At 33.2% G+C, this 22,465-nt stretch overlaps 1 protein-coding gene across 37 annotated transcripts in view; it reads right to left on the bottom strand.

Moving 5' to 3' along the window:
- RIMS2 (regulating synaptic membrane exocytosis 2) overlaps window positions 1-22,465 on the bottom strand; it is a 577,683-nt gene that overhangs the window by 128,284 nt on the left and 426,934 nt on the right. For 16 of the 37 annotated variants that reach the window (XM_057735252.1, XM_057735257.1, XM_057735247.1 and 13 more), the window contains one exon: window positions 3,275-3,447. The exons of 20 other annotated variants lie outside the window; for them this stretch is intronic. In XM_057735252.1, coding sequence (XP_057591235.1) covers window positions 3,275-3,447 — 173 coding nt within the window. Of the gene's footprint in view, window positions 1-2,134; window positions 2,387-3,274; window positions 3,448-22,465 lie in introns of all 37 variants that reach the window. One more of the 37 variants, XM_057735244.1, reaches the window with a different exon arrangement.

The following is a 22,465-nucleotide window of genomic DNA, read 5'->3' as shown; positions in this document are numbered from 1 at the left end:
GACTTGGTTCACTGTAGTCAGCGTGTTAGTTTTAAGTATACCAGCATTGCTATAGATACGTAAACTCTGAAATCAGAAAAAAAATTTTCCTTTACAAAACTTGGATTACAAGTAAATGTCAATGGTGTAGTATAGAATAAGATTATTTCCAATAATGTTGTATAAGCACATAAGTTGTGTTTGGCATTTAAACAGCCTATGACTGTGTTTATCAACTACCAAAACAAAATGTTGCTGGCGGTACCCAGACATATTTTCTCTCGGAATAAAGACTGTTCCCTTTATTCTGAGAAATGAAAGCAAATTCAAGATCCTATGCTGCAATAATTAATTAGTGACACCAACACTTTCTCACAAATAAGTGCAGTTGATATTTTTTGCCATTTTATGGAATATATGTTCCCTAGAGACATCAGCCTGGCCCCCTGTAGTTTACAGCTCTGGAAGCATTATATAGTTACTTGTGCAGGGTACAATGCCTTGATGACTCACTGTTAGGAATATACCACCTTTCCCTTTCCTGTGTTAAATAATGTGGTCTTTTCCAGAAGAAATTGGTGAAGAAAGTAATATTAAAAATCGAGAACTTAAGGTTATAATCTTCTCCAAACTTCTCCCCACCAAGGGAAATATGCTAACATAGGCTTTTGGCTCCAGGCAAACGCCAAAGGGCTCATGTGTTCTCCTTTACAGTTTATAGAAAGGAAAACATTTTAGAGGTCCACATTTTGCTCTGCTTTTGGAAGAAAGGAAACTCTGTGTCTCTTTCCAAGGAAATCCTGGAAAGCTTTTCTCTGTGAATTAATGATGAAATGACCCTATGCCAAACAAATTAGAAAAAATGGTCTTAATAAAGCAATGCAATTATCAAAAAGTTCAATAAACAACGAAGACAGATTTGAAATTACTAGTTTACACTCAAATCACAAAATATGCCTAACTCAAGATTCACTTTTAGGTTTTGTGTCTGTTACATAGAAACCTTCATTGATCACAGATATAGCTAAATATACCAATCTGAGACAAAAAGTAAAGTGTCATAGAATTAGACCACTGAATTATATACCCGGGGGTAAACATTTATTCCAATTATCTTTCTCATTAATTTTGAGTAAAGCACAAATTGAGATTGGATTTAGATATAATAAAGCAAAGTTTGGCCTGCAATTGGATGTGCTTATTATGCCAACTTCATACTAATACAAAAGCAAACTCTGGATTGACTACTAGAAAACCAAATTCCTCCAAAATGTACATGATTTGCAATTCGCAGTCTCAGAGAAACATAACTAGAGAAATCTCATATCCTCAGGAAGAAAGATGAAGTCTGTTGCATACTTATGCTGATGTGACTTTCACTACAGCACTGTAAAGATGGTTTCATACTTACTTAGTGCATTGTATTATGGAAATGAAAATATAGTTGTTTTTATGCCTTGCTGATTATTAATTTTCCCCTTTTCCCCTGTTCAAAGTTCCTTTTCTGGCAGTTTCTCTAGCTGAGTGAATTTCTAGAGGGGCCTAATCCAACATGTCTGCCTTTCAATAAGCCCTGAGGTCTCTATCTTTTCTTTTCAGAGTATCAAAGAGCACTGTTCCTACTTCACAATCTTCCTCAGGAATCAAAACTGCACTAGAACCCAACCAGAAAACTAATGAAGCAAGAAACCTGTTTTTTTTCTTTATTCAGAGACTGAATAAAGCTTACTTTTTGATACCTATTTTGCCACTCATTTTTAAAGTTCATTTCTAGCATATAATATTTCTTATAGAGCAGGCTACATTTTTTCAGCCCCTTCAGAACCTCATTTTAAAGGTTTTGACTGTACAAATGAGGAAGATACACAGTAATTCATGCCAAAAAAACTAAAGGGAAATTTACTTTTGATTTACCTAGTAAAAAAGAACTTGAAAACCCAATGAAATCAGACTCTCAGAGCCAGTATATACAAATTAAAGACTTTTTAATAAATCAGTTTGATAATAATTTGTCAACACATTAATTAGTTGTACTAGAAGCTAAATAGATAAAACAAGAAAATAAACCAAATGTAAATGGCAAAATAGTTTTTAGGAGTAGGGGAAAGGACAACATTACTAATGGGAAATGTCTACTAAAATAAGCAAATTTTACCTGTCATCATCTTGTGAGAATTGCTTTTGCAAATCCTCTTTATTCCATTGTTCTTTTTCTTTCCCTTGCTCAGGTATATCTTGTGTTTTTCCCTCGTCTCCTGATTCTCTGTTTTTTTCCTTATTACATGTTTTTGTAATCTCCTTCCCTTTCTCATTCCCATTAATTTTTTCTTCCTTTACCTCTTCCTCCTCAAGAACTATCTCTTCATGCTTATCCCCTTCTTTCCCTCCCTCTTCTATTCCCTTTGGCCTTTTGAAAGCAATGTAAATCGAAGGCATGCAAATAAACAAAAAAGAAAGAAAAAGTCAAGAAAAAATGCAGACAAAAATTAAATAGAAAAGTAATGAAAACTACTAAAACACAAATAAAAATTACATCTTTTAAGCACTGGAAACTTTTTTTCCAGTGTACACCAGAGAAGCACTGTGTAAGCAACACTTAAATCATAATTGCTTTTAAGTCATATTTTCCTGTTACAAAGCCGCATGGAAAAAAAGTTGTGGTCTCTCCATTATTGGTTTGGTTTTTTTTTTGACCCAATAGAAGTAAGAAAAGATTAATTTAGCTAAGGTTTCCATAAGGTCTATAGATCAGGTGATAAATGAAAATTATACTAACATACATTAGATCTAAAAATTTTCTTGAGAAACTAAGAACTTTTTCCATGCATTTATAAAAGTTTCAGGAGGATGGGAGAGCATCCTACAAAAAAAGTAACATTCTTGTGTTTTCTGAATCACTGAAATGTATTCAGCTAGGGAAAAATCCCCTGCAGAATATTATTTTTTCATATTCATTAGAATACTAAAAAAATTCAAGTCTTTACTTAACCAGCACTTTAACTTCAGAAAGATATAACAGAATTACTTTTTAAATAACAAACATGAAAAAATAGCTAATGATATTATTTCAAATAATCTAGTAAGAAAATTGCAATCAGTTCTATAAAACTTTTCTGTGCAAGAAGTGTGAAACGCAGACCAAAATATAATAAAAAGTAATCTGTACTGAAATTCTTATTGTCTTAATGATCTATATTAACCTTTTAGAAGTAAAGGATTTTATATTTATCCAAAGAAAAATAAAGGCCTTCTAATATATTTAGAAGAATTTCCTGCTTAAAATCCCCTTACTCACCTGATTTTCTTGTTTCCTCTTGGCCGTTCTGATTGGACAGACATGTAGCTTGTGCTGCTGAAACGAGAAGCACTACTAGTCCTTGAAACCGCAGATATATCACTTACATCACTGTCCGAAGATTTAGTGGAAATATTATCTGCCCCTCTATGAGGATCCCATCCTGATCGATACTGTTAACACAGATTGACAAATACGCAGAAGTTGTCAGTATTACCACACAAAGCAATCATTCGCTTCTCCTATTTCAGCACTTTAATTGTCCACAGAGGATACTGCAAAACCCCACTCAGTTGCATATAAAACAAAAGTGAATGGCAATTATCCTAAAAGAAAAATTCAATTTATATGAAACCCTTGTTTTTAGCAAAGGCAATTAGAGAATTTTCACCACACCCCAAAGAAGGCCATTAAAAACAGTTTCACAACAGCAATGGCCTCAGGGAAGAACATTTAGGTAAAATCTGGGAAATAAACATTTGGCTTAATATTAGGAAGCAGAATTTATTTCTGAATAAAATTTGAAAAAAAAGTATGATGAAGTTGCCATTGTAACTTATAAAAACCAATTTTAGTAGCATCAATTTTCTCTTTAATCCATTATGCTTCACTGAAAACCTAGAGATAATATAAAATCTAATTATTAAAACACTAAGTTTTTAAAGAAAAGCCAAGAGAAAAGAGAAAGTTTAATTTCTGAGTGGTTGCTGGAATTTGGATGAATCCTAAAAACACTAGAAAAAGTCATTATTATTTATAATAGTTCAAACTTCCTGGAACTGAAATAATCAGCTGGTTATCTGGCACAGCCAGGGTGCAGGGTGTTCTGGGTGTTCAAATACTCTGGTAATTTGAAAACCTTCATAAATGCTTTATGTTAATGACATGTGGAATGTAAAAAAGAATAGATTTTGAAGTCTGAAAAAACCTGGTGTAAGGAAAACTTTTACTAGTTGGCTAAACTTGAGCAAATTGTTTCACCTTTAAAACCCTGTTTACAAAATAATAGGGAAAATAAATATCTTCCTTGCAGTGTTGTTTTGAAAATTAGAAATAATATGCGTTTGCTATCTGGCATAATATAAAATAATGCAGCCATTATTATTACTGTACCGTACTACCTGATGCCTATTACTAGGTTAGGAGACTATCTGCTAATAGATTTTTCTTTGTTAATATACTCTTAAACATAATGGTGAAAAATCCTTGGTCAATTTCACAATGGAGATCTTTTAAATCATAAATACTGGCAAATTTCACAAAGCATTAGAAAGATGATTATCTTACATAAACCATTTATTGTGACTTGAATAATCATTACCTAATAAATAGTCCTGTATGAATAACAATTCACTGAAAATATTAGCTAGAAATAAACATTTTGGTAAGACAAGTTGAATGGCAGTAGGGTATAGCATAAACATTAGATCAGATTCAAATGATCTATTCCCCTCCCCTCTACCCCCACCCAGGATCTCCCAGTATCCTGTTGTATATTTTTGAGTTAATAACCGATCCTTTTCTTTAAATGTAAAATACAAGAATTATTTCGAAGGCTTCACAAAATATTAATAATCAAATCTTTAATCTAGAAATATATATTTATATTAGGTGAGATATGGCCTTTCTTAATCCATTCTAACTTTCGACTTTGTTGGAATTCTCAATTATCAAAAAAAAAAAAAACAGTTAAATTCTTTAAAAATTATTGCCTTTTATCAGGAAATATCTATGTACATAGAATTGTTATGTTTGATTTTCAAAGGAAGACTATTTATTTACAGTGGATTTACTTGGAGAACATTTAATCCAATATATTTTTTTCAAACTAAAGTCATTTTAAAATATTGAAAACAATTTACTTTAAATGACAATGTCTTCAGCCATTGCCTAGAATAGCATTTCAATGGATGGATCAAACATTATCTACATTAACCAGTATATTTAAAAAATATATATATGTATATATAATATACATACACATATATAGTCAGCATATACTGGCTAACATAGACAATGTTGGCTATACATATTTTTTTTTCCATGTAATTTATCAAAAGTAAATTTGATCTCAAGTTGAGACACAAATGGAAGTATTTCCATTTTGGCACACTTCATGTGTATGAAAAATGGATGTTTCAAGAAATTTTTCAAAATTATTAAATTGTTCAACAGATATTATACTGTATTGGGGGAACTTTATCTTTCTTATTCTTACAATTTATAATAAAAAAGAGAAGCATATTGCTATTTACATCTTTAAAAATAATTTATCATTGAATAGAAAAGCAGTTTTGGTATTATATTTTTTCTTTGCCTTTGTTCTTGGGACTACTATATCATCTAAATTCAAAGAAAAGCCACAGCTTTTAACTCCAGGAAGTATTAAGGGTAAATGTAATCATTAAAAGCACATGCTCTGGAGTGAGACTGAATCATTGATATGAATCTTGGCTACACAAATTATTAGGTTGCAATCTTGGGCCAAGTGCTTCTATGAGTTCCAGTTTTTATCTGTTAAAATGTGGACAACAATCACACCTATCTCCTAGGTTTCCTGCAAGGATGAAATAAAATAATGTAAATAAAGTATTTAGCACAATATTGGACACGTAAGAGGTGTTCTATAAGTAAAAGGTGATGATGATGATGGTGATTCGATGGCAGCAGAATACTGGCTTAGTATCAATTCCAGGAATATATTTACCAAAAGAAATATTAGGTAAAATACCTAATAGTAAATTTATTACTTTAAGACTGCTCTAAGTTACAATAAAAATATAACTATTTCTATATATAGATACATTCCAGAGACTATATTTATAAAGCAAAATAAAATATTAAACATAACTTTCCCCCTAGTATGTTCTCAGGCCTCACCTTCCCCATTTGGCCAGGTTCATTCATATCCCATCACGTCATAGGGAACTACTGATTCTCAATTGCAGGACAAGGAATAGCTGTATCTCAGCAAGAAATATATGACACTTCCTGGCTGACACAGAAGATGCCTCATTTTTAATATCTGTTTCTGGTTCTTTATCCTAATATCCAAAGCCACCTGGTACCTACGTATCCAATGTTTCCCTGATTGGTTCTTGTCTGGTTTTTTCTGCTTTCATTTCTGAATCCTAACTGCTTATTTGACTTTTGTATTTCAGTAGTTAGGATTCTGACTTTGCATATTCCAGCCTTTGTCTTTTTAGGTCATCATGACTTTTGATCCTTTTGCTATGATTCATAGTTACACACAGGCTAGCCTAAGGCTTAAGAATTTTTTTTTGATCACACATGGTATATATACATTGCACATATCTTTGGCTAAGACCTCTCATATAATCTAGTTTGCTGAGCTAACATTTTGGATATGCAAAATTTAAGGAAAGATAAGATTTATACCATAGTTTTACGCCTTAAATAATTCATCACCTGCTACCTCTTATCATAGGTGCGTGTGTGTGTGTGTGTGTGTGTAAGTGTATTCATATTTATTGATAATTTTCAAATCTTCTATTAGAATACAAGCTCCAAAAAGCCAGAACAATATCTTTCTTATCTTTGTAACTCTCTTAGTACCTAAGAGTCAAAGATTTAATTTAACTTAGACTCTGACGTTTAGCTTTTGTACCAGTACGTAAGAATAAATCTCATTTTAAGGATTCTTGTGAGGAGTAAGAGAAATAATACATTCAAACTATCCAATCGTGTGCTTTGCACATAGCAGCTGCTCATTTCCAGCAGTAAAAGCAGAGGGTCATAAATAAAAAGACTGAATGGAATAGATTAAATAAAGACTACAAATTAGCTAAATGCTCTAGTTTGATGATGATTTTGTTGTCTACCTCAGGCTTGCACCAAGTGCATTCCTCTATTTCTAGCAACTCGGCATGTTTACCTTTGGGATATAGCTCAGGTTTCCATTACAAATAGACACATGATAAACAGAATGAGAAATTCGGAAAGTGAGAAATAATGAGAAAAAAGTTTTATAAGTAAAACTTCATAGGAACATATTTTGAATACATTTAGATTATAGCATCTTCATGTATATAATTCACAAAAAAACCCAAATCAAAGTAATAAATGACCTACTATGGAAGTTTACTTTTAAAATGGTTCATTCTTTTTGCTTTCCCTAAAGTACGATAAACAAAAGTTATATAATTTAACAGTGAGACAGAAGCAGCTAAATTATTATTATACCAAGGAATGAGTTATGAATGTGAATAAGTTCATTTATTTAGGAAATGGTTGGTATTGTTTTGGCACTATACAATAAATACTGTTTTAAACAATTAGCATCTATTAGTTTTCAGTTGACAAATGAACAATGGATGATGTGCTCAGCATTATCTTTAATGGAACAAAAATAAAGAAGGTTTATTGCATAGGATTACAGGATCTCAGCTGAAAACTGTGCCGACTGGAGATCATTAAAGTCTTGGACAACAGTGAGGAAGCTTTTCCCGGCAACATTTTGATGTTTTGTACATTACTATTAAGCAGATCATGAACTAGAAAAATTTACAGGAAATTATTATTCTCTAGGATGTTCCAGACTCTAGAGTTCTTAAGTGCCCTGGAAAAGTTAATGCTCTCCCTATTTACCTAACATTGGCGGAAAGTAACAGTATATCAGCAGAGCTCTATTGCAAGGAAAGTTATTATCACACTTTTATAATAATATTCCTCAGAAAAAGGTAAACTCAAATTTCTAAAATAAAATTTCCATTTTCTCCTTGATACTCATTTCAAGTTCTAAGATTAGGTAATTTCCTAGCTCAATTTCTCTACAGTATCTCAGCAACTCAGGTCATTTGAGCTTTGTACATGAACTTCTTTGAGAGTTCCTTAAGCATTGCTTGTCTTCAATTTATTGAATCTCGCCATAAAACTGCAATTTATTGTCTAAAACTCTAGTCAAAGAATTGGTTATGGCAATATACTGAGAAGCAAGAAAGCTCAAGTTTGAAGAAAAATTTTTTAGGCCACCGGGAAGTACTTCGAGGAATATTTACATCATATTCAGAGAGAAAATATGAGTAGATCAAAAGATAGGAAAAAATTGGGGCAAACATAATCTTTGGAAGAGAACAGAGAGACTGAATTTCTGTGCAGGACTCTTGATATCAGTCTCATGAGTCTAGAGAAGACAAGAACAGAGCAGAGGGACTCCTGGCACTGTGGTAAATTAAATAATCATGAGAGCAAGAAGATGCTCTCATTTTCATTATCTTATTTTTATTTCACATAATAACTTAAAGGGAGTAGATGCTGTCTTTTGTTAATACCACAACTGTAGGTAATGTCTTTTTGGGGAGCTAATTCTAGATGATTTTTCCCCTGTCCTAGCCAAAGTTCCTATCGTTGTCTGATTTGAATGCTGCACTGTGTGAAAATCTGCTTGTCAACAGATAATTTTGTTTAGATAGGACTCCTAAAGAAGGTATTGTGTGGTCAGTTCCCTACTTTGACAGTGAAGAAAGGCCACAGAAAACTGATGGCTATTTTAAGGTTTAGCTTTGTAAACAGTATCCTGCAAGTGAAATCTCAGCTAGAAAACTCTTAATTCCTTCAAGGAGAATTAATCACTGCCTTGAGTATTTCTAAACTACTTTACTTATCTCTTTCTTACACTTTTATCATGTCTCTCTTTCTCTGTCTCTCTCTCCTATCTATCTATCATCTATCTATCATCTCTCTATCCTGCTAGATTATAAATTCCTTGAGGATAATTACTGTCATATTTATTTTAGTATTCCCATTATCTAGATCAGTAGTGCCTGACTAAGAACTCAATGAATGTTTAAAAGAAATGAGTGGAATGGTTGCTTTATCTGGGCTATAATACTGAGGTATTATCTCCAGTATGAAGTATCAAGTCAGAGTATAAACTACTGTAATGATAGCTGAACAGAGTTGTCACCTAATCCTTTCATTCTCTGTGATGGGTATAGATAGGAAGTCCTGTGTTTATGTTTAACAACCTGATATCCAAAAGGAAAAAGTTCTGATTTACAGAGTTGGCTGATTTCTGAAGAATAAATACTCCCTCTATGGCTGATTTCAAGTTAACAAGTGGTCACTGAATGTAGAGTTGGTACATACCACCAGGGGTGGGGGTTTGGAAATAAATGCACTATTTGTAGGACTCACAAAGACTTGTTAGGAGAAAAGAGGTAAGGGACAATAAGATATATCTGCAAATTACTCATCTTGTGAAAGATGGAACAATAAGAGCTTAAGGTAAAGAACACAATTGTAGACAGAGTAGCCATTAGCTTGGAGGCCAAGACAACAAAAGAGCCACTGCCTCTTGGTCTGAAGGAAATATAAGTATTCTGGAGAATTTGGAGAGGAGGAATTAATGCTAGTAGTCAATGATGATTTTCCCGCAGGCTTGGCTCTGTGGAAACTCTGTGTCTATTAGTAATCAGCTGTTCCTCGAGAAACCACATCCTTTACTTATTTCCATTGATTCCTCACAATTTTCAGAGATGGGAATGCCAAGTTTAGAAATCTCAGGTAGCTGCAGGGCTTGCGCTGTTGCCTTTAACAAATGCATTTACCGTTTTCCTTCTCAGGATCCATAACTCTTACCCCATTCTCATCTATCATTTACTAGAACTGTTCTCAAAAACAAATAAACAAGTAAACAAATACCAAAATGTCCTAATTTACCAGCCAATAGTGCCTCTTTAGTTTTCTTCTCTCTTAGTTTTGCTATAACATCTAACATTGTTGAAGTCCTCTCTCTTCCTGAAACTTTTCCATAATGGCTGCTCAGATTAATATCACTCAAGGTTTCTATCCTACCTCTCTATTTATCCTTAATCTCCTTTGCTGGCTTCACTTTCTCTAACCTGATTTTAAATTATATTTTCCCCAAATTTCAATCTTAAGCCTTCTTTTCTTTTCACTATACATATTTCCACAGAATGATCTAATCCATCATCTACTCATGTAATGACTAAAAAATCCTTATCTTTTACCTCCACTTCTCTCCCAAGCTGCAGACCTGTATTTCCAGATGCTAACAGGACATCTCCTATATGTTGTTTTGTAGGTATATAAAATTCAATGTGGCCAAAACCAAATGTATTCTCTTTCATCCCAAAACAGCTGTTCTTGTAGCTCTTATATTCTCTCCATTATTTAATAGGCTTAACAACCAGCAAAAACCTAGAAAACTTGTGAGTTATCTTTGACTTCTCTTTCTCTAATATTCTCCATTCTAATCAGTCAAGAAATATCACTCATTATATTCAAAAACTTTTCTTGATATTTAGCTACTTGGAGCTTATGAATGGGTCCTTGATCTTTCATATTGATAGAGTCTGTTATACCTACTTATTTGTCTCACTTGCTGTTGACTGCCTACCAATATTCTTTCTCCTCCTTTGTTCTTTACTAAAAGAATCAGACTTATTTTGGTGGTCTAACAGAAACAACAAAAAAAGAAAAGAACTTCATTTTTCAGGATCCCTTGTAGCGAGGGTGATCCTTTGACTTGAGCCTGGCCTCAGAGGTATAAGCAGGAATTTAGGGGGCAGAGTTTGGAGACAAGTATTACTTTCCTCATTACAGTGGGCTGGCTTAGCCGTAATGGCCTTTGCCTTCCCCTCTTTGCTTTTTTTTTCTGACTGGAGTTTACATGTGAGCCTATGTTATAAGTTATTTTGTGACAATAGGGATGAATGTCCTACTATAAAAACAGGGAGCAGAAAGAGAAGCTCTAAGAATAGAGAACTTGGCTTTTTAAACAGTGGTACCAGCCCTGAACAGCTGCTTGAATTTCTTGTTTATGGAAAAAAAATCCTTACTCAGATGATTTTGTCCGTTTATTTGTTATGAATATTTGAATGCTAATCCAAATGGGATATCCTCATCCTGTTTTGTGCCATAAAAATATTTTCCGACCTCATGGTAAAAAGGTATACTCTTTAACAAACCTTATTGATGAAAACCATAATGTAGTCATCTAATTTTAATGATAAGAAGCAGTATATCATAATGACCACAGGGCATAGAATTGGAAGATATGAATGTGTAACTGTTCTACCACTTACTGGTAACTATGTGATTCTGGGCAAATCTCTTAACTTCTTGGAGCCTGATGTGAGCTTTAAATGCGATCACAGATCTTGACACATAATAAATATTGATCATGATAATAATAAAGCATCTAATTATGCTTTCATTATATGTAATAATAAATTTCCATGATGAAACTACAGAAGCAAGATTGTGATACTCAGTTTTCATCACTGTTTGGCTATAATCTCAAACATTGTATCTTGATTTGAAAAAACTTGAAAATAGCTATGAAAACCTTATAAGTTTCTAATTCCTTCTCTCATTAAAAAAAAAAAAAAGGCATTGTCCTTAGACACCAGACTGGCTTATTTACTTAGGGCAGGATAACATCAAACTTGAGTTGGAAATTCATGTTTTTTTATTCTTAAAGCTGTTAGCTTGGGTTGGTTTTTATAATTATGCTTATACTTGGTGTCAAGGAAAGTTAAACCAAGAAACATAATAATCCATGACCATAACACTAATAATTACTAAAATTTGAATAACTTTAATGGTTTACAAACAGCTTTCAAATATTTTATATGTCATTTTCTTTTTCCCAACATCTAAGACAGCTATTAATTTTAAAATTTATAGACACTATGTATTAATACTCAGCCATTTATTATTTTAGATGTATCCACATAAGATAACCGTTTTCTTTTTCAACAGATTTAGTGAGTCTTAGATTTATTTTTATGCCATTTATTATTCAGTAATATCTCAAACAAATGTCATCTGAAATTTCTTGCTCGATCAAGGGGTCTATTCTTCCCAGATCCTTAAATGTATTAATAACAATAGCTCATTTTGATATATGTAACATTTCAGTTATATCCAAGCCCAGGGAGAGTAGAACAGAATGCCGGCTGCTGGTTCAAACCAATGAGTTCACTATTTTTCCAGAAAAGGAGTTACTATTAAAGCAATTATACCATTATGTCATAATAATGCTTCTCCAAGCCCTCAGATTAGAAACTTGTAAGACCTAGCTAGAATTAAGAAATATCATAAATAAACTCTGCTTAGACATAAAATTTCTGACATTTGGTCCTTTGTAAATATTTTTAAATATTATGTGGCTTATCATATAATTTTTAGAGGCTATTTATAGCTTTTATTAGGACATAGGGTGGCAATATTACAGATATTGAGTAGCAAGCTAGCACTCCAAAAGTTGCAACCAGAAGTAAGACATGAGAACACAGCAGTAGGATCATGGTCCTGGGAATCTGTAACAGGCAAAAACACTAGAAAAATTAATGGACTGAGGATATTTAGTGACGTTCCCTTTCAAATATTAGTACCTTAGAAAAGTAATAAAGTAACTCAAGGTACTTGTATTTAAGAGAATCAGAGCTAAATAACAGCCTGAATAATGACCTATTATTGAAGATCCTAAAAGCACCTGAGAATTGCCCTGACCCATCAAATTCAGGCACAGGGCAGATATAACTACAATCTGTTGAAAATCTGGAAGAGGCCCACTACCCTCATTCCTTGCGTGAGAAGACAGGACAGGATCCGTTAGGTTTGCATTAAGACCACTTGGGATGTTTTCATGGCAAGGAACGACAATTACACCTTGCTCTGACTTTAGTAGCATCTGAATAGGACTCCTTGTCTTTAGCATTCTTTTCAAATCCACCTGAAGTATACCATTAGAGTATCTTCTAGAAGCATAGATTTGTAGATATTGGTGACTTAAGAAATCTTCTAAGCCCATGATTTTAAAGAAGAACATTCTGGACTTTTAACTGAGTGATTTAAAGCCCTCCACGATCTGGTCCCAGACATCTTTTCCATTCTTACCTCCTAATATGTATCCCAATCTGTTAAATGTTTCCATTCTAAAGAACTACTCGCTGTTCCTTAAAACACAGCTTGTGCTCATATGCTTTTATAACTCTTCTTAAGCTCTCCCCTCTGTCCTTCACCTCATGTCTTATTCTACAATGTATTTCTATATTTCTTCACCTCATGTCTTATTCTACAATGTATTCCCATATTTCTTCAGGCCAAATGAATATTTCTCTTTTTATTTTTCCTTTGCACGATTTACTTGTATTGCATTACTTAACACAGCCTATTTCGTATGTGCATGTGTTTCCCTAATTCAATTATGAACTACTAGATTAGAAGGATTATGCCTGCCTGCTTCCTTCTTTCCTCCCTCCTTCCTTTTTTCCATTTCTTCCTCCCTTTATCCTTTCCTTCCTTTATTCCTTCCTCATTCACTCAGTCCTCAGTTTCATTATTATTTATTTGAATGTTTTTCTGGTAATTTTTTTCTTTTAATGTTGCAGAGCCAGAATCCAGACTTGAAGCTGATCAGCTTCACAGACACCCCAGGTATGCAGTTCTGAGTAGTAGGAAAGAGAATGTTACTAAATGTCCCCTGAGATAACAAAATATGTTCAGATATAAAAAAGAGGACTCATATAACCACCTTTTAAGAAAAAAAGCCTAGGAAAGTTACTCAGTGCTGAAACATACTTTGAGTTATTCACTCATCACTAAATCATTAAAAAAAAATTATAGTATTTTAAACCTGAAAGTGACCTCAGAGAGGATATAATCTACCTTCCTCATTTCATAGATGAGAAAATTGAGGGAAATAAGTTAAATAAGTTAAATGAATTGACTAAGCTTATACAGCTAACATTAATATTAAAGTTTTTCTATTTCTTTTCATTAAAATAAATGGTGAACCATAATTTCATGTTTAATAGGATACTAGGTAAGCATATTTAGAACCTAAGCCATTTCTTTTTAAAATATTCACATATTGTTCTCTTCTTTAAAATAAAGATTTTCTTCCTTTTCTGAAATCTGAAAACTATATAAAATGACATGTATAATCAGAATACAAAACCGGCATGGAAATAACACCACAACTCTACTTATAACTATACCTGGATGAATTTTAAGCAAGTAAAATATTTAAATTATTGAAGAAATCATACAAACTAACCTGAATAAAAAGATGTTTTATGTCATATTGAAATAACACTTTTACATTCCATTTAAAATTCAGATGATTTTTATTTTTGGCAGAAAGTGAAAATGGGCTTGAAAAGTAACGTTCTTTTTTTTTCTTTCCTTAAGCTCTTTATTGGAAAATAATTGCTTTACACTCTTGTACCAGCTTTTGAGGTACACCAAAGTGAATCAGCTGTATTTATACATGTATCCCCATATCCTCTCCCTACCACGAATCCCTCCCACCCTCCCTGTCCTGGCCCTCTAAGGCATCACCCATCATCGAGTTGATCTCCCTTTGTTATACAGCAACTTCCCACTAGCTATCTATTTTACAGTTGGTAGTGTATATATGTCTATGCTACTCTCTCACTTCATCCCAGCTTCCCCTTCGCCCCCCGTCCCCCCCCCAACCCTGTGTCCTCCAGTCCATTCTCTGCATCTGCATCCTTATTCTTGCCCTGTCACTGGGTTCATCAGCACCATTTTTTTTTTTTTAGATTCCGTATATATGAGTTAGCATACAGTATTTGTTTTTCTCTTTCTGGCTTACTTCACTCTGTATGACAGACTCTAGTCATACAGTAACATGTTCTTATATGACTGGACCTGGAAAGCTGTTAGCTTTGAGGTGAGTATTCCTAGTCGTGAAAATGACCTGAAAAGGGTCAATCATAAAATCACAGCCATTTTCTTTGTCAGACAGAAAGTACTATTGAACTGGTGGGTTTTGGTTCATCCATTAGAATGGAGTGCAACTGTAAGGTTTTTGTTATTAATCTTACCTCACTTGTTATAATAAATAATAAAAATAGCTACCATTACTGGGCATTCCCATGAGCCAAGCTGAGTTCTGTACTCTTTTACATAGAATGTTTCTACCTCCTCAAATCATCACCAGCCAAAAGTTTCTTCTCTCATATGAGATATATTTCAAAGTCAGCAATATTATTTCCAGACTGGAATATTATTTTACAATCTTCAAAACTGATGAAGTAGAAATAATAAAACTTCCATGTTTAGGAAAACATTAGTATTAATTTTGCTAATAAATAATATCTGTAATCCTTCCAACTGAAAAAAATTACAACTAATTTTTGTACTCAAGAACATAGCTATTACATAACAAAATTGTAGATATGTTCAAATTATAATTAGCCAAATTAAATTGAAATTATAGATGTGGAAGACTTCATATTGCCCTCCTAGTTGACTGATTGCCTTAATTGACTAAAGGTTTTGACTTGTCTCAATTCAAACTTAGTTATCAATTATTTCATGTAAAGTATGAAACAAAAACATTATAGATATAAATTTATTCACTAAATCATAATGATTATGCCATAAATTAATTTTAAAATCTATAAATTCAATCATTTGTGAGAATACATCTATCAGAGAGCTTGAAACTGATCAGAGATTACTGAATCAAATGAGGCAACACTAGATAAAGGAAATGAAATATAGAAGATCTAGTCCAAATATAATCTTAAAGATTAGTTTACGAGATTAAATGATGTGCTTAATTAATGATGAGGCTGCCTAAAACCCAAGTGTTTTCAATGTGGCCTACAAACTACCATATATTTATGTAGCACTTTATAGATAACATGGAATTTGCACACAGAAAAAAGCTGGGTTGTGAAGAACTATTGGGCAATGTATCCAAAGTCTTATCACATGAGTGGTAGAATCAAACTCAGAACCTAAGTCCTCCAATTCTTTCTGAGTATTCTTTCTACTATGATTAACTCTAGACAGAAACCAATAATCATATCCATTAGAAAATTTGCTTTTGACTTTCAGATGATAACCTTACCAATACCCTCTCCGGAAGTTCATATCTTGTCCTTACCTGCCTCTGGAGAGAATACAAAGATGAGTAAACTATGTCCCCATTCTCAAGAAGTATACAGATTAATAAAAAGGTAAGGAATAAGCAAATAAGCACCATATAAGACAGAATATATGTATTTTAGGAAGTGATAAGTGCCACGGTTGGTTCACATCTCTGTTGTTTTCACAACTCTGCTGTTTTGAATATTCTTAATATTTGTAATTTTTTATATGGTTATATGTAATCCTTTTAAATTATATGAAATTTGAGTTGGAAAGAATGTTTCTGCCCTATTTATCACATTTTCTTCCTTCTTTATTTCCCTTATTGTCCTTGATTCTATAAAGCAAGTTTGCTCACCCCTCGGTGACTCGTATCATCCATCCCTTGTATCCCCCGTAGGGCGTTCTAGTTGTTAGCAAGCCAGCAACCCTGGAGGCTTGATGAAAGCAAAGGCAAGTGTATAAGTTTCTATTTTTGCTGGAGGTAAAAGAAAAATGTTTCCCTTGTGTGTTCTTAGGAAATATACAGGAAGAAATGATGCTCTTGGCAATAGCAGCTATAGTCCATAGATTGACCTTTTTATCAGCAAGTAGCTAGATGTGATTTATTTAAAATTCTTTTGTTAGTTTGTAGCAATATTATATTTAGTAAAAAGGGAGAAAGTACAATTTCTTCTGTAATTTTATAGTGTTTTATAACATGTAAGTTGCTGACCTAGTCATCTCAAATGACTTCTTCATAATTAAAAAAAATCTTTTTTATATTTCCTGACCTGACATGTGGTTTTCCCGGCCTGACAGGTGGTTATATAGTAGGAGGTAGCAATTCACAAATATAATGTGAAGAAAGAGGACACATGCTTGAATGTCTGGCTAAGAAAAACATATTTAAATTTAAATGTGGCTTCATAACTAAGAAAAATAATTTTTTTTTGGGGTGGTTGACATGGTTCTTTTTTTTTTTTAATTTTATTTATTTATTTATTATTTTTTGGGGGGGTACACCAAGTTTAAAATGAACTTGCAAACATAAAAATATCTCATCTCCTAGAATGTGAGAAGGTAGTTGGAGAAATAGAGAAAAGTAAACACAATTTTAAGAAATCAAAAAGTTTGAAACAAAACAGCTATACTTGCCTAAAAATCCATATTTACATTACAATCAAATATGCTTTCATAATGCATTAAGGTGATAAACTAAAAGATCATTAACTACTTTGTAGAGATATGTCATAGCTGAACTGCATATCCCCAAAATTCATATGTTGTAGTGCTAACTTCTAGTATCTCAGAATGTGACTATTTTGGAGCTAAGGCCTTTAAAGAAGTAATTAAGGTAAAATGAGGTCACATTGGTGGGCTTCAATCTAATATGACTGGTGTCCTTACAAGAAGAGGAAATTGGAACATAGACACACACAGAGGGATGACCATGTGAGGACAGAGCAAGAGGGTGGCCACCGTCTCCAAGCCAAAGAGAGAGGTCCCAGAAGAAACCAAACCTGCCAACACTTTGATCTTGGACTTCTAGCTGCTAGACTGTGAGAAAATTCATTTCTATTGTTTAAGCAACCTAGTCTGTGACATTTTGTTATGATAGCCCTAGCAAATTAATACAACATGTTAAGAAAAAAGAAGCCTGAAGTTAGAAACTTTTATTTTCAAAGATTAGTCACAGATAAAACTGTAAAATTTCTAAAATTCCATCAAAATTATCAACTATTAATTTTTTAACTGTAGGTCTGTTACATAAAGTGAGGTATATTTGTACCTGTGAGACTAGGAAGAAATAAACAGTCATTGCTTCCATCAGCTAAAATATGGAGGAAAGAAATTCTCCTTTGGCTCAGAGCTTTAGGATGTGTGTGTGTATAGGCATAGATATGGATAAATTATGTATGAATATATTTTCTCTCTCTCTCTTTGTTTAAATTAAAGTTAAAGTACACTCCGGCTGGCTAAAGAGTAGAAATGGCAAGAATAATAATTTAAAGTAGATAAAAATTTGACTAACCTGATAAAAATGAGACAATCCAAATCACTTTTTAGACTTTTTAGATTATCACTAATTTTTATACTTTTCCTCCCTTTCCACCCACATATTTTTTAGGATTACCTTAAAGATACACTAATCTGTATCTGGTAGATTGTTGATGGCAACAGATATAGACTTGGTAAGAACAAGGTATCTGTTGAAAATGATTTCTTTTTCTTTCTTCCCCATCATCATCATCATCCACCATCATCATACTCCCATCTACTTATTTATTCCTTATTATATTCCAATCTCTGTTTAAGAGTTATTCATAACATATACATAGACTTAATCTTGAAAACAACCCTATGAGGTAGGTACTATTATTAGCACACTGTGCTAATCTTGCTAAAGAACTGAAGCTATCTTTTTGCAGGGTTATATAGAAATAAATGCAACAATAGAGAAAATTGACAAAGTAAAATAGACGCTTAGAGAAGTGGCATGTTATAGTGAAGAAATCCAGGTGCAGCCACTGGCATTCTCCCTGGCATCTTTATCAGTTAGTGATAAGATTTCTTGACTAGTTTGGGATGGAAACTATGAGTATGTGATCTTAATTCTGATTTTAAAAAAATGAAACCATTTTGCTGGATATCTGGCTGGACTAAGTCTAGCAGGAATTTTTTTGAAAATCTGAATCCTACTTCTGTTCATAAAACAGTTGAACTGCTTATTCCAAGAAAGGATGCTTCACTACTACCTACAGGACATCTTAACCTACTCCTTGAGGACCTCACAGGGTAGAGATTGGATTACTAAGATCACACCTACTAGAATTCTCATTTCCTCCTAATCATCGCTGTATGAAATAGATCTCAAAGCCCTGTTTAATAAAGAAACTGAGAGTTAGAATGTTAACCTACCCAAAGTCACCCAGGTGAAGTTTGCTTGACTCCAGGCTGTGTTCTCATCTCCTACTCTGTACTCAAGTACTGCTGCCATATTTTGGGGATATTAGTCTTGAAGTACTCCTGACTCACAAACATCAAACTTACAAGCAGCCCATATATGCTACTCCTCACCAGCCACAACTTGTCTCCCCTCTTCTGGTGTCCCTACTGCTTGTGTTTTGAAAGTCAATTTAAAACACTTAAGGCTGGCCTTGAATGTATAGTCTCAGTGTTGAGAAGAGAATAAGCTCTAATTAAGGGAACAGCTTAGTTAACAACAGTGATCTACTTGCCAAAAATACTTTGCCTTTAACTGTCCGAATTTTTTTATATTGATACTGCCTACAACTCCATCATGTGAGGTTTATTTGCAAAGACTTTTTTTTTTTTTAAAGAAACTATCTCTGTGTTGTGTAGTTCATATTATACTGAAGTTACTTCAGTGGGATTGCGTTCTTCCTAACACATCTCGTTGAAATCCGTGAATGGGTCCTTACAAGATAAGAAGCCTGGAAGAAAAGGTGACACGTGACTAGGATCAGGTTTGTACCAAGAAGAGAGAATAACTCTCTTTTCCCCTTTCTTTTGCTTTGTGCTCTGCTCCCAGAACACTAACTGGGTCTGTTAGATTGCAGGTTAAATGGATTAATAGGAACTTCTGGTTCACATTTGAAAAATTCTGGGAAATTTATGGGCTATATTACTTAACTCTAGAGAGATAAATAAGAAAACAGAAGATTATAAGTGCTATAATAGGGGTAAGATATTTTTATGATAATTTTGTAGGAGCATTACCACCAAAAAGGAGCAGTTTTTTATACAGAGAAGTAAGCTTTGAGTTCTAAATAAATATGGTATTAATAAACTGTGTGGCTTCTCTGTTGAAATCTTATGGACTACCCTTTTAATAAATATCCTGAGTTCATTTAAAAACATCAAATATGGCTAATTTAAAAAGCAAACATCATATACTTAAATAAATACTATCAAATTCTCCATATTAATTTTCAGATATATATACATTATTTATCTATTATTGCTAATTATTGTAATTATATAACTCATGGAAGGGTAGTTGGTTTATGCTGAATTATAATTCACATTGTTAAATGTAATAAACAAATCACATTTTCCTGAACCTATTAGTTTTAAGTTGATCTTTAAATTTTGTTGAGAGTAGAACAGATGAAGCACATGTAAGCTGGGATAAAGACAATGCAGTAGGCAAAAAGCCCTGAGAAATCATCCACTGATTAAGTAGGAATCACGTCAGCACATGGTTTGATGCTTTTATTAAAATATAGGCTGTTTGCTTACAAATTTCCTCATATACTTAAAATATCCTTAGAAAGACAGCAACTTAATAGGCATTGCTCTACAGGTACTTTCAAAGTGAATTACTAAGGACATATTTTATAAATTTGTAAGAATTGTTTACTAAACAACTGTCAGTGCAGAATGCTTGAGAAATTCAGGGAGGCAACGCCACTTAAAATGTGGAATGTGTAGTTTTTCTAAAAAAAAAAACTTCACTAACTTATATTCCATCAAAGCTTCTTAATAGTTTCACTAGAATTTCAGGAATACAGCTCATAAATACAGCATATGCTCCACAGGCTTTGGATTTAATCTCAGTTATCTCAAAACTGGAAAACCAGATTAGCTACAAATAATACTTTTCATGATTTAATGTGAACTTGGGTAGATTACTCAACCTTTTTATGGCTTAGTCTCCTTATCAATTAATTAATTTTTCAAGAATTAGAGTTAATGTATTAAAGCACACAGCTCAATAACAAGTATTTAATTGGCACTTGTTATCAAACAAGGAAGAAAAGAATGGAAATATAAGGTGCATATCCCAAGTTAAAAACAGAGGGATGTTGCTGAAAATTTTAATCTAAAGGATTGTTAGTATGGAAATGAATAATAACTAAACCTATACATGCACTTGACTGAAAAAGAATCCTCTGTAACTTCCGCTTTGATCCGTGAGAGAGTTAGATCAAGGTAGGGATGATAAGCAGATAGATGCCCCAGCAAAGATAGTTTCACATCAGGAAATTTGTAGTGGAACAAAATAAAGGTGAGCTTTGGACGGTTTTAAAAGTTGTACCTTAATGACTTGATTGCATTTTTGATTAGGCTGAGTGCATAACTCCAGCAACGGAAAAGAGAATTCTAAGTACTTGACATTCAACAGATAGGAACTGTTAGAAAACAGAAGGCCTCGTAAAGGAGTAAGATCACTTGTTCTCAAAAGAAAATCTCCATTTTTAAATGACATCATTCATCACTGGCTTCTGGCTAAAACCCTAGAAGAGGAAGGCAACTCATTCAGTTACCTAGAAGTAAATTTTACAAGCAGCCCACTTTAGAGCAATGGTTCTCAAACTGTAGTCCACATCAGAATCATCTGGGAGGCTTGTTAAAACCAGGAACATCACCCCAAGAGTTTTGATGAAGTAGGAGTGGAGGGGGCCAGAGAACTGCACTTCCAAAAGTTCTTGGGTGAAGTTGATGCTATTGGTCTGGGACTACACTTTGAAAACCACTGCTTAGAGAATACCTAGGAAATTATATTGCTTAGCATAATAAGTCCTTTGCCGAGATAAATTTTTTCTAACCTAAAATAATTGGCATCAAAGTTATAAAACTTTGAATCCTCAAGAATTCTTTAATTTATTAATTGGAATATAATCAAAACTTGTTTTTCCAAAAATAGATTTTGAGCCACACTTACACTATTCCTTTGGTCCATCTCCTTGTAATAAATTTCTGTCAGGTATCCGTAACAAGAATCATTGGCATTGCCTCTAAGGAATTTGTTTTTATTGTATGAACAATGTAAATCATATGAGTGACCCAGTTTCCTTTTCTGCCTTTGATGCTTGTGAGGAAGCTCACAGTCAAAATACAAGCCCCAAATGTAGCAGGTGTATAGGATCTCACACTATGCATTTTGTTCCCAAGCTTTACTTCGGGTGTTACCTTGTTTTGTCTTGAGTTCATTTTCCCTTGATACTCATTTCTTCATTGACAATATTATTGAGAGTATTTTATGTATTTTTAAGAATCATCTACACTCCTTCCTGAAGTATAGTGGGATATAAACAAACAAAACAAATACATGTTATCTTATGTTTATAGAAGCATTAATATCCTATTTTATCAGGACTTCTTGCCTTGGTTTTTGGATTATATGAAATGAATAAATGAGAGATTAGAACATTGCAGATGCCAGCAAAGATCAGGTCTATCTATCTAGCCCTAGGCAGAAATATTTTAAAAAGTACCTGGAAAGGCATAGATATCATTTCTGATATCAAGCTTAGAGGTTAGAGATGTATGTGAAATACCGTATCA

The sequence above is a fragment of the Hippopotamus amphibius genome, chromosome 5 (genome assembly GCF_030028045.1).
Source record: "Hippopotamus amphibius kiboko isolate mHipAmp2 chromosome 5, mHipAmp2.hap2, whole genome shotgun sequence".
Lineage (NCBI taxonomy): Eukaryota > Metazoa > Chordata > Mammalia > Artiodactyla > Hippopotamidae > Hippopotamus > Hippopotamus amphibius.
The sequence above is the reverse complement of the archived record's forward strand: the minus strand, read 5'-3'. Positions and strand labels throughout refer to the sequence as shown.